At 32.0% G+C, this 12,874-nt stretch overlaps 1 protein-coding gene and 1 long non-coding RNA gene across 2 annotated transcripts in view; one reads left to right on the top strand and one right to left on the bottom strand.

The window, feature by feature from the left end:
- Positions 1 to 4,856: 4,856 nt before the first annotated feature.
- LOC148310072 (uncharacterized) lies at positions 4,857 to 6,873 on the bottom strand. Its single transcript, XR_015837437.1, has 2 exons — positions 6,628 to 6,873; positions 4,857 to 6,205 (listed from the first exon to the last, which is right to left on the bottom strand). It is a non-coding gene; the product is annotated as an uncharacterized LOC148310072 (long non-coding RNA).
- Positions 6,874 to 7,066: 193 nt separating this feature from the next.
- Positions 7,067 to 12,874, top strand: part of plx (PTB_TBC1D1_like and TBC domain-containing protein plx) — a 77,830-nt gene continuing 72,022 nt past the window's right edge. The window contains exons 1-2 of the mRNA XM_088259046.1: positions 7,067 to 7,204; positions 10,252 to 10,519. Of these exons, the coding sequence (XP_088115172.1) occupies positions 10,400 to 10,519 (120 nt within the window). The 5' untranslated portion in view covers positions 7,067 to 7,204; positions 10,252 to 10,399. The remainder of the gene's footprint in view (positions 7,205 to 10,251; positions 10,520 to 12,874) is intronic.

Below are 12,874 nucleotides of genomic sequence, written 5' to 3'. Positions count from 1 at the left end.
CATGGACACTTGTTTAAAGCCTTGAGGATCCATGTGAGCATATACCGTTTATATGGCCATGTCAATAAATTCTTCCTTTCCCAGAAAATAAATATAAGGGTACATACCTACATCCCCCATTAGCTACTGTTGTCTCCCATAAATTATTGCTGCACGTGTTAAAACTGTCACTTAGAATTGTATGGCTACATAAGGACCGTAGTCCATTTGATCTTCACATTCGTTTGATAATGCCCTAACAAGGCGAAACAATTGTCACAATATAATTTTTTATGTGTTTTTGTTAATAAAATACAACTTGGTAGACTCAAAAAATCTGTGTTTGATTTAAAATTAATACATAAATTAAAATGGAGTTCTACAAATTAAACGCCAAATCAATAAATAAATAAATATACCGTTTCCATATGGCACTCCAAAAAACATTCTTTGAGCATCATGGACTAACTTACTAAAAAACTGACCATCACGCCACTTCCTTGCAGGGGCAGGCAGAAAGAATAGAACGCCACACCACTCTGTCTTTGCAAACATTCTTCGCCTCTTCCACGTTCATGCATCTCCTCATACATACCCGCCCATTATTACGACTCCTAACCTGACCACTTTCAAGTATTTGGCACACCATCACCTCTGCATCACGGACCCTTGGCTAAAACCTTGGGGATACATTTGTGCATATGCAGTTCCCATATATGGCACCACAAAAAACTTTCATGGAGCATCATAGACCCGTAGCTGAAACCTTGTGGATCCTTGTGTAAATATACGGTTTCCATATGGCACCCCACAAAACATTCATGGAGCATCATGGACCCTTGACTAAAACCTTGGGGATACATTTGTGCATATGCGGTTCCCATATATGGCACCACAAAAAACTTTCATGGAGAATCATAGACCCGTAGCTGAAACCTTGTGGATCCTTGTGTAAATATACGATTCCCATATGGCACCCCACAAAACATTCATGGAGCATCATAGACCCTTAGCTGAAACCTTGTGAATCCTTGTGTAAATATACGGTTTCCATATGGCACCCCACAAAACATTCATGGAGCATCATGGACCCTTGACTAAAACCTTGGGGATACATTTGTGCATATGCGGTTCCCATATATGGCACCACAAAAACCATTCATGGAGCATCATAGACCCGTAGCTGAAACCTTGTGGATCCTTGTGTAAATATACGGTTTCCATATGGCACCCCACAAAACATTCATGGAGCATCATAGACCCTTAGCTGAAACCTTGTGAATCCTTGTGTAAATATACGGTTTCCATATGGCACCCCACAAAACATTCATGGAGCATCATGGACCCTTGACTAAAACCTTGGGGATACATTTGTGCATATGCGGTTCCCATATATGGCACCACAAAAACCATTCATGGAGCATCATAGACCCGTAGCTGAAACCTTGTGGATCCTTGTGTAAATATACGGTTTCCATATGGCACCCCACAAAACATTCATGGAGCATCATGGACCCTTGACTAAAACCTTGGGGATACATTTGTGCATATGCGGTTCCCATATATGGCACCACAAAAAACATTCATGGAGCATCATAGACCCGTAGCTGAAACCTTGTGGATCCTTGTGTAAATATACGATTCCCATATGGCACCCCACAAAACATTCATGGAGCATCATAGACCCTTAGCTGAAACCTTGTGAATCCTTGTGTAAATATACGGTTTCCATATGGCACCCCACAAAACATTCATGGAGCATCATGGACCCTTGACTAAAACCTTGGGGATACATTTGTGCATATGCGGTTCCCATATATGGCACCACAAAAACCATTCATGGAGCATCATAGACCCGTAGCTGAAACCTTGTGGATCCTTGTGTAAATATACGATTCCCATATGGCACCCCACAAAACATTCATGGAGCATCATAGACCCTTAGCTGAAACCTTGTGAATCCTTGTGTAAATATACAGTTTCCATATGGCACCCCACAAAACATTCATGGAGCATCATGGACCCTTGACTAAAACCTTGGGGATACATTTGTGCATATGCGGTTCCCATATATGGCACCACAAAAACCATTCATGGAGCATCATAGACCCGTAGCTGAAACCTTGTGGATCCTTGTGTAAATATACGATTCCCATATGGCACCCCACAAAACATTCATGGAGCATCATAGACCCTTAGCTGAAACCTTGTGAATCCTTGTGTAAATATACGGTTTCCATATGGCACCCCACAAAACATTCATGGAGCATCATGGACCCTTGACTAAAACCTTGGGGATACATTTGTGCATATGCGGTTCCCATATATGGCACCACAAAAACCATTCATGGAGCATCATAGACCCGTAGCTGAAACCTTGTGGATCCTTGTGTAAATATACGGTTTCCATATGGCACCCCACAAAACATTCATGGAGCATCATGGACCCTTGATTAAAACCTTGGGGATACATTTGTGCATATGCGGTTCCCATATATGGCACCACAAAAAACATTCATGGAGCATCATAGACCCGAAGCTGAAACCTTGTGGATCCTTGTGTAAATATACGGTTTCCATATGGCACCCCACAAAACATTCATGGAGCATCATGGACCCTTGACTAAAACCTTGGGGATACATTTGTGCATGTGCGGTTCCCATATATGGCACCATAAAAAACATTCATGGAGCATCATAGACCCTTAGCTGAAACCTTGTGAATCCTTGTGTAAATATACGGTTTCCATATGGCACCCCACAAAACATTCATGGAGCATCATGGACCCTTGACTAAAACCTTGGGGATACATTTGTGCATACGCGGTTCCCATATATGGCACCACAAAAAACATTCATGGAGCATCATAGATCCGAAGCTGAAACCTTGTGGATCCTTGTGTAAATATACGGTTTCCATATGGCACCCCACAAAACATTCATGGAGCATCATGGACCCTTAGCAAAAACCATGTGGATCTTGTGGAATGATTCGAACTAGTACTTGGACACACTAAAAAAGTTGAAAGAATGCAAGGTTGATAATATTATCAAACTAGAAAGGTGTGTGTTGAGATGGTTTGGGCATAGGTTGATTTGATTGGTGATAAATATGATAGGAAGGAAGAAATGAAAGAAAAAAATGATTTCACAACATTTTGAGTGTGTCCAAATACTTGGTCATAAAATCTGCGTTATCTCAAATTACAGAAGTTATTTTCATATTATTTTTTGACATCTCATCAAAGATGAAGAAGAATATGGAAGTTCTTCTGCATCAACAAAAAAAAATATGAAAATAACTCCTGTAATTGGAGTTAACCCAGATTTTGTGAACAAGTATTTGGACACACTCAAAATGTTGTAAATAAATTATCTGGTCAAATTATAAGCTTAAATAATAAAAAAAAGATATTTTCCGGCGTTTCTCATGTGTGTGATTACAATCCAGGATTCGGACCTCACATACTAATGAAAGAGTTTCTGCTAAATAAAAAGCTTCTTCTCATCTCACCAATAGATGCCTCTAGTGAAGTTCTAGTGATTCAATAACAATGTTTCAAAATTGGTTCATATATAGAGCTTCCAAGAATTTGAGAAGTGTGGTTGTCAATAATGGATAAAATTGGTGAATGTTACACGTCTGTAAAGTGATCACTTAAACTAGCCTAAGACGGTCCTCAGCCCCGTAAATACCCAGACTTCCATATTCTTCTTCATCTTTGATGAGATGTCAAAAAATAAAGTAAAAATATATTTTCGCACGTGTGTCGCAGCCCTAAAACAAGGCCTACTAGAGACAGGCCTGGGCGCGCAAACGCCGAATTACGAAGTCAGTGCTATTGTCCGCGTGCGATATGCGAGTGGAATTTCGGATTATTTTTTAAAGTTTTAAACCTACAATTTTCGAAAATCCAGATGTTTAAATGATAACAGTTTTTACAAAAAAGGAAAGGTAAAAATAAAACGAATTAATATTACATAAAAAGGCATTATTTATTTTCTTATATACACACACATACACATATACATGTATATATATATATATATTTATATATATATATAATATATATATATATATATATATATATATATATATATATATATATATATATATATATATATATATATATATATATATATATATATATATATATATATATAAAATATACTATATCATACTCAAAAACACAAAAATAGTAATGGAACCTACAGTAAATTATATAAGTAAATTATAATAATGACATCAAGAAAATGTTGCATTTACCAAGTAAAATTAAAATTTAAAATGGACAGAAATTACCACAAAGCTATAATCTCACCATAAAAGACATGCATCAGGAATATAATTATTTCTAATATGTATATTTATATATATATATATATATATATATATATATATATATATATATATATATATATAAATATGTATATATATATATATATATATATATATATATATATATATATATATATATATATATATATATATATATATATATATAAATATGTATATATATATATATATATATATATATATATATATATATATATATATATATATATATATATATATATATATATATATATATATATATATATATATATATATATATATATATGTATATACATATACACATTTAACATTAAAAACATGTAATATAACAGTAATTGAAAAAAATCTATTCAACTCAAATATTTTAAGCATAAGATATCAAATGGAAAAATAATTGGACATGAAAAGAAGCTTATAATTATGTAAGTAAATTTCTTAATATTGGTGACCATATAAGTCGATTCAATTACAACATTTGCATTTAATCTTGTACTACTCAATTTAACAAAATACTTCAATTTTGTTAAATTGACAATTGAGAATATGTGATTTATGTTATGTGAAGGATTTAATTTAAAGACATGTTACATTAATTTACTCAAACAGTTTACACATTAGGTTTGATAGTTGATGGTTATGGATGAGAAAAAACTAATAAAATTTTAGTACTTTTCTACTTGATCCCGAACAACTTTGTGCAGCAAGTTCATCATTTTTGATTTTTGCTAAGTTACTTAAAAGGATTTTACAGGTTCTATGGCAAATATTTTCTAATATTATTAGCAAAGTCTTATTACAAATACATTCATTTAAAAAATCACCTTGATTCAAGAAATAATAATTTAATTTAGAAACACTTATCTTATTTAAAATATAGAGTTGATTCTGGCCACTAATAAAAACATCAGGACAATAATCTAAAATTGTTTGCAAACTAAACCATACCAATGCTGTAGCAAGAGGAATGCACAAATAATTAGTATTAAATAACATATGATACGTAGCCGAGGAGTGTACAAACATTGACGCTGCAAATATCAAAGTATTCCCGCTGTATCGACGGAGATTTTTTAGGGTAGCGGCATACTTAATTTGTTCTATAATGAACATAATTCTCTGATCACTATCTGGGAAGTGTGATTGCAACATAATTAGAACATCATTTAAATCAATGGCGGGGATGGTAATGTCATGGATAGAGGATTCAATAAAATTTATCACGTCAGTTAAATCATCTACGTTTTTGATTATACTCACATTTCTTGGATGACGACTTTTACTTACTAACTTATTACCTAAATATAAATGTATTTTTAAATCACTCACTACTTTAATAGCGCCCAAAACACAAGGCGCATCATTTAAGTCAATTAAACACAAAACTCTTTGTAACGCTGTCTCCGTTAAAACCCATTCTGGTTTAATTTGATTGGTCTTAGTTAAATCGTCTAAACTGTTTATGGATTTTGCTTCATTCAGCTTCCTTAGGTCATCGAGGCTGTTTTGAAGAGCGATCTCCATCCGGGATGTCTCCACATCAGCGAGTCTTCTAGTTGATTGGGGTGCGGTGGATAGATATTTGGGAGCACTCGGAAATATTGTAGGAATTGCTCCCTCACGAAGCTTGGGAATTTTGCGAGGCACATCTATAGCTTCCTCGCGTACTGTGCATCTGTCGCTTCGTATAATCATGGATTCTTCGAAATGCTTGATGCAAACATATGGATTTTTTATTCCAGAAAAATCCGTAGGAATCCGACAAAGCCATTTTTTTCCGTAGAGCATCGTTTTTTGGAAGAGCAAATGTGGATACATTTTCTTTTTGAGAGCGGTAGTTGGATTTACATCCAAAAACGCTGCAACATCTCCCCATTTTGTTTTGTAAACCACCTGTAATGAAACAAAGAAATTAAGCGTAGGAATTTAAGAATGCTAAGTTTGGTCATCCGAGGTTATCGTTTGGTTATCTTGGATAAACTCAACATGAATAGTGTATGTTTAATACAATAATTTAATATGATAACGAAAACGAACAGAAATTTGAGTCGACATCATCTCTCGTGAGTAAGCTCATGGATTCGTAAGCGAAATATAACCTCAAATGTGAAATAATGATTTTGTTGAAAATATTAAGTATTGTTATAAATAAAACACGTGTCAATATTCACGTTACATAAACACTTAAAAATGAAATACAAATAAGTATGCATTGTTATATAAGCTAAAAAGTAGCAACGATTTATTGAAACGTCAAATGAGATTTAAACTCGTATAAACATCGAAATTGTGTTATAAATACGAAAATTACTTACCAATTCAATTTTCAAATACACTTCACTGTCTAATCACTCACTTTGAAGTTTATATGCTTTTAATTCAATATCAAAACAACACACAAATAAAGCAACAACGAACATCAACATAAACAATCGCGGCCATTTGTAAACACTGGACGCACCGACGCACTCCGCTTGGCTCGAACTGCAAATTTTAGAACACCGATTTGATCACGTGACATTTCAAAAACCCTTGTGCGCCCAGGCCTGTCTCTAGTCGGCCTTGCCTAAAAGCAATGACGTATGCAATTTTCCCGCAAAATGGCGACGACAGTTCGAGCGGCCGCCGCAAGATGGCGACGCCGTCCGGTGGCGTGTTTGTTATTTTCGCCGCGCGAGTCGATAGCGGAAAAATGGGAAATTAGTGACATTTACCTGTGTCATTTAATCGTTCAAAGCTCGGCCGATCGCGAATTGAACGAGGAGTTAGTGAATTGTTAGCGTTATCGATTTGCCGTAGGTGGACGTTTATTCCGCGGCTTCTGCGGGTCGCGAGTGACGTTTGTAATATTACCGGAAAGTGTTCGTATTTACTTGACATATAACTCGATAAGTAAACACATTTTCCTACCTTAAAAACTGATAAATTTACATTTAAAAGTACTCTTAAATTAGGTATTTAAACATTGATTGTGTTTGTCGTAAATATTGTGGCAAAATTTATATTTATATACGTGCAATAGTGTGTGATTCTTACATCGATTTATGTTATTTTCGATTCAATTCTCGTGTTTATTAAAGAAAACTATTTTTATTCACACATTTACTGAACATCCTATATAAATGTTCAGTAAATGTATGTATAACAATAGTTAACTTCATATATAAATGTTTATTAACGTGTGAATAATATTTGTTTCTTTCATCGATTTATATTATTTTAGATTCAATTCTCGTGTTTATTAAAGAAAACTATTTTTATACACACATTTACTGAACTTCCTATATAAATGTTCAGTAAATGTATGTATAGCAATAGTTAACTTCATATATATAAATGTTTATTAACGTGTGAATAATATTTATTTCTTTCATCGATTTACATTATTTTCGATTCAATTCTCGTGTTTATCAAAGAAAACTATTTTTATACACACATTTACTGAACTTCCTATATAAATGTTCAGTAAATGTATGTATAACAATAGTTAACTTCATATATAAATGTTTATTAACGTGTGAATAATATTTGTTTCTTTCATCGATTTATATTATTTTCGATTCAATTCTCGTGTTTATTAAAGAAAACTATTTTTATACACACATTTACTGAAATTCCTATATAACTGTTCAGTAAATGTATGTATAACAATAGTTAACTTCATATATAAATGTTTATGAACGTGTGAATAATTTTGGTTTCTTTCATGGATTTATATTATTTTCGATTCAATTCTCGTGTTTATTAAAGAAAACTATTTTTATACACACATTTACTGAACTTCCTATATAACTGTTCAGTAAATGTATGTATAACAATAGTTAACTTCATATATAAATGTTTATGAACGTTTGAATAGTATTTATTTCTTTTATCGATTTATATTATTTTAGATTCAATTCTCGTGTTTATCAAAGAAAACTATTTTTATACATACTTTCACTGAACTTCCTATATAAATGTTTATTAACATGTGAATAATATTAGTTTCTTTCGTCGATTTATATTATTTTCGATTCAATTCTCGTGTTTATTAAAGAAAACTATTTTTATACATACTTTCACTGAACTTCCTACATAAATGTTTATTAACGTGTGAATAATATTTGTATCTTTCATCGATTTATGTTATTTTCGATTCAATTCTCGTGTTTATTAAAGAAAACTATTTTTATACATACTTTCACTGAACTTCCTATATAAATGTTTATTAACGTGTGAATAATATTAGTTTCTTTTGTCGATTTATATTATTTTCGATTCAATTCTTGTGTTTATTAAAGAAAACTATTTTTATATATGTAGGTATGCTTTTTATATATCGCTCACTCCTTTCAAGAACGTCATAAATCAAAATACTTGATTATTCAGGAGAACGTTTTTAAAGTTTAAAAATATAATACAATGTATTAACAATAAATATCAAGCCAGTTATTGAACTTTTTACTGTGCAACAGATCTTTTTAGGTAAAACCTGAAGGTTTTTTCTCCATTTGAAAGATATTTAGTTTATTTAAAAAAATAATTAAACAATAACTTTTCTTCAAAATGCAAAAACAACACTTTCTGCCCTGTAGCAGGTAAATATTAAGTTAAAAATATGCCGCTTTTGCTGGGATATAGTACATTTTCTGGGCATTCCGAAAACATGCACAACTGAAAATTTACGATTTTTGATTTATGACGTTGTTGAAAGGAGTGAGCGATATGTGAAAGTATGCTTTCACTGAACTTCCTATATAAATGTTTATTAACGTGTGAATAATATTAGTTTCTTTCGTCGATTTACATTATTTTCGATTCAATTCTTGTGTTTATTCAAGAAAAAACAAGTAATAATCACTAGATTCAGCGTTTAATTTGTAGAATTCCCTTTTAATTTATATTTTTAATTTTAAAATCAAACACTGTTTCCATACAAGAGAAAACAATTGGCAAAAATTATTTTTGTGTTTTTAATAATAAAATACAATTCAGTAAATCATTTTAAAATCATGTATCAGTTATGGTTATTTAAAAAAATATTTTTTGTAACTTTATTATTTGTGTTCCAGTCTTGTTAACCTTAGTCATACCTCCATTTCTTTCAATCTATTGTGACACGTTTTGTGTTACGATCAATTCAGCATCTTATCAAAGCCCGTTTCAGTTTGTATTAAAATTTAAATAGATTGATATCACCTCAAAGCTATATGTATAAAGTGACCATACGTCCCGTTTTTTGATAGCTAAAACAACATAATTTTTTAATATTCATACTATTAATTCCTCTTATTTTCTTTATGAACATTGCTTTTTTTATTAATACATAATAACTATGAAAAAATACGTGTTTTCTTGAATATACATACTATTCCGTAAAAAATTGGTAGATGTCCCGTTTTGAAGACAAAAATAAATGGTCAGTTTATATCGCTCACTCCTTTCCACTCCAAAACCTGGGTTTTCAGGAGAGTTTTTGAACCTAATAAAATTTATTAAAAATAAATATCAAGCCACTTATTGAACTTTTTATTGTGCAACAGATCTTTTTAGGTAAAACCTGAAAGTTTTTTTTCCATTTGAAAAATATTTAGTATATTAAAAAAATAATTAAACAATACCTTTTGTACAAAATGCAAAAACAACACTTTCTGCCCTATAGCGGGTAAATATTAAGTTAAAAATATTCCGCTTTTGCTGGGATACAGTACATTTTCTGGGTATTCCGAAAACGTGCACGACTGAAAATTGACGATTTTTGATATATCGCTCACTCCTTTCAATAACGTCATTTATCAAAAATCGACATACCTTTATTTCTTGCAATTTGTTGTGACACGTATTGTGTTTTGATTAATTCAGCAGCATTATCAACGCCCGTTTAAATTTATATTTAAATTTAAATGGTCAAACTTAAATCTACATATAATATTTAACTACTGTTTTATTTTCGACAGCTAATTGTGATATTAAAATAATATTTTCGATGAATATTCACCAGCAAAAGTGTTCTTTAAATTCGACTGTTAAGTTTTTGTGTTTTTCTACGAATTCGGTGCTTTTTTCATGGTTTTGTGAGAGTGGGTTATAAGATAAATAGTGAAAATGAAGACTAAGCTGAGTTCGGTGGAGTATCTGGGGTGTACTGCCATAGACAAGAGGTTCACTACTCCCATGTTGCCATGGATACTATTGGAAATTAGAAGAAGAGGAACTTCAGAGAAGGTACAATACATTCAATTCAATTCAATTTTTTAACATATCGCTCACTCCTTTCAAGAATCATAAACAAAAAAACTTGATTTTTCAGGAGAACGTTTTTAAAGTTTAAAAATATAACACAATGTATTAAAAATAAATATCAAGCCACTTATTGAACGTGTTATTGTGCAACAGATCTTTTTAGGTAAAACCTGAAGGTTTTTTCGCCATTTGTAAAATATTTGGTATATTTAAAAAAATAATTATACAATACCTTTTCTTCAAAATGCAAAAACAACACTTTCTGTCGTGTAGCGGGTAAATATTAAGTTAAAAATTTGCCTCTTTTGCTGGGATGTAGTACATTTTCTGGGCATTCCGACAACATGCACAACCGAAAATTGACGATTTTTGATTTGTGACGTTCTTGAAAGGAGTGAGCGATATCTTTATTTTTTTTTATTTTTTTTTTATTTTTTATTGGAAAACCAACAGAACTTGGTGTGCATTTTAGGGATTTTAAATGAGTTTTTGTTTCTGGTCTGTGCTCCCGGGACTCTAAAATTGATGAGTGATAAAAGCTCTGGGCAATCTACATAATTATTTAAAAATTTATACAGATAAATAAGGTCAGCATTGTTCCTGCGTGTAAAGAGATTGGATAAATTCATAAAATCATTGCTTGGCGTCATCCGTCTAAAATTACAAGATTAAATAAATTTTATAAAATCAACCAACTTTGTTTTTACTATTTTTTATTAATACAATTTAACCTACCGGTTTCAACAATACATTGTCATCATCAGGGTTTATTTTAAATCAAAAACATTAAAATAATTTCACCAAAAACTTCCACACACTCCATAAAAATCAAAAATGTTATTTTTTATTATTCATTGCATAGCCACCCCAAATAACAACTAGTGGAATCATCCGAAAAACAGTATGAAGCTGCGCACGCATACGCAAAGTGGAGAACACACAAAAAACACAAAAACCTACTGTGCAGAAATTTTAAAATTTATTTATTTATTTATTTATTTAAACTTCATGTACAGAAAATAAAAAGTACATTGGCGGGCTTATTGCTAAAAAGCAATATCTTCCAACCGACCAAAGACGGACTAGTGATATTGATCAAAACGTTTGATACCATATATAGCCGTTTGCAATCAGAGGGCAGATAGTACTTGAACATTTAAAAAAACATAAATTACAAATTGACATTTAAAAAGAAACATAAATTAACAAAAGACGATAATAAGGAGGGCAAAGGAAGAAGGGAGTTTAGGGAAGGAGGTAGAGGGAGGAGGTTTGATCGACAGTTAGGATTCTAATGACAGATAGTAATGTCTCAGATGTTTAAAATTAGTTAATTTTAAACTAGATTTTTTTTAAACCGGTGGATTGAATTGTTTTAATAAAAAAAGTGGTGAAAACAAAGTAAATTAATTTTATAAATAATAATAAAACCCTTATCCGCACCCCAATGGTGCAAAGGGCACTGCGTCATATAAACGCAGTGTTATCTTGATCGTTTATACATGAAGGAAAGGTGATCATCCCTCCGCTTCAGGTACCAGTCCAGGGTAATATTGAATAAATAAAACAGTGAAAAAAAACGCTTATATTTATTTTACCCCCCTTGGGAATCGAACCCGGGACCTACAGAACGGTACTACTTGAACTTTGATGTTGTTGCTTGAGACCAGTACAGAAAAAGATATTTATATCTGTATTTGGTCTACAATAATGAACGTATGGTGACAATAAGTGTCACCTGTCAGGGAAACAATGAATCATGTCCATACGTTCATTATTGTAGACCAAATACAGATCTAAATATTTTTTTGTACCGGGCTCAAGTAACACATCAAAGTTCAAGTAGCCCCGTTCTACGGTACGTCAATACTTATCGTTTTTTTTGCAGCAATGTTTTGTTTACCGTAGGTACTTAAACAAAACACTGCTACAAAAAACTTGTTATTTAAATAGCTAGCTATTTGAACTGTTAAATAAATATTTTGACATAGTATTGGCTCATAAGATAATATTAGTTTTTTGGTCATCACTAAATTCACAGCGGATGATTCTATGCGGTTGCAAGTTTCTTGGTTTTATCTTCTTCTTCTTTTTCTATATCCTATGGATCTGTTTGGCCTCCGCTTGTAGCTCTTGTGATGTTGACTCCCAGCTGTCTTTTTTTGCCAGCACCTTTTGGAGGCAAAGCACCTTCTGCGTCCCCAAAAAAAAGTTATTTTTTTTAAATATACAACAAAAATTTTCTATTTTTAATGACTATTTCTTTTAAAATTGTGATTTTTTATTTTTTTTATTTGACCGCATTTTTGTTCTTTATATCCTCGATATAAGTCCGTT

Source organism: Brachycentrus maculatus, unplaced genomic scaffold, assembly GCF_059751285.1.
Source record: "Brachycentrus maculatus isolate JH-2025_06_01 unplaced genomic scaffold, ASM5975128v1 h1tg000108l, whole genome shotgun sequence".
Taxonomy (NCBI): domain Eukaryota; kingdom Metazoa; phylum Arthropoda; class Insecta; order Trichoptera; family Brachycentridae; genus Brachycentrus; species Brachycentrus maculatus.
This window is presented reverse-complemented; position numbering and strand designations above follow the sequence as displayed.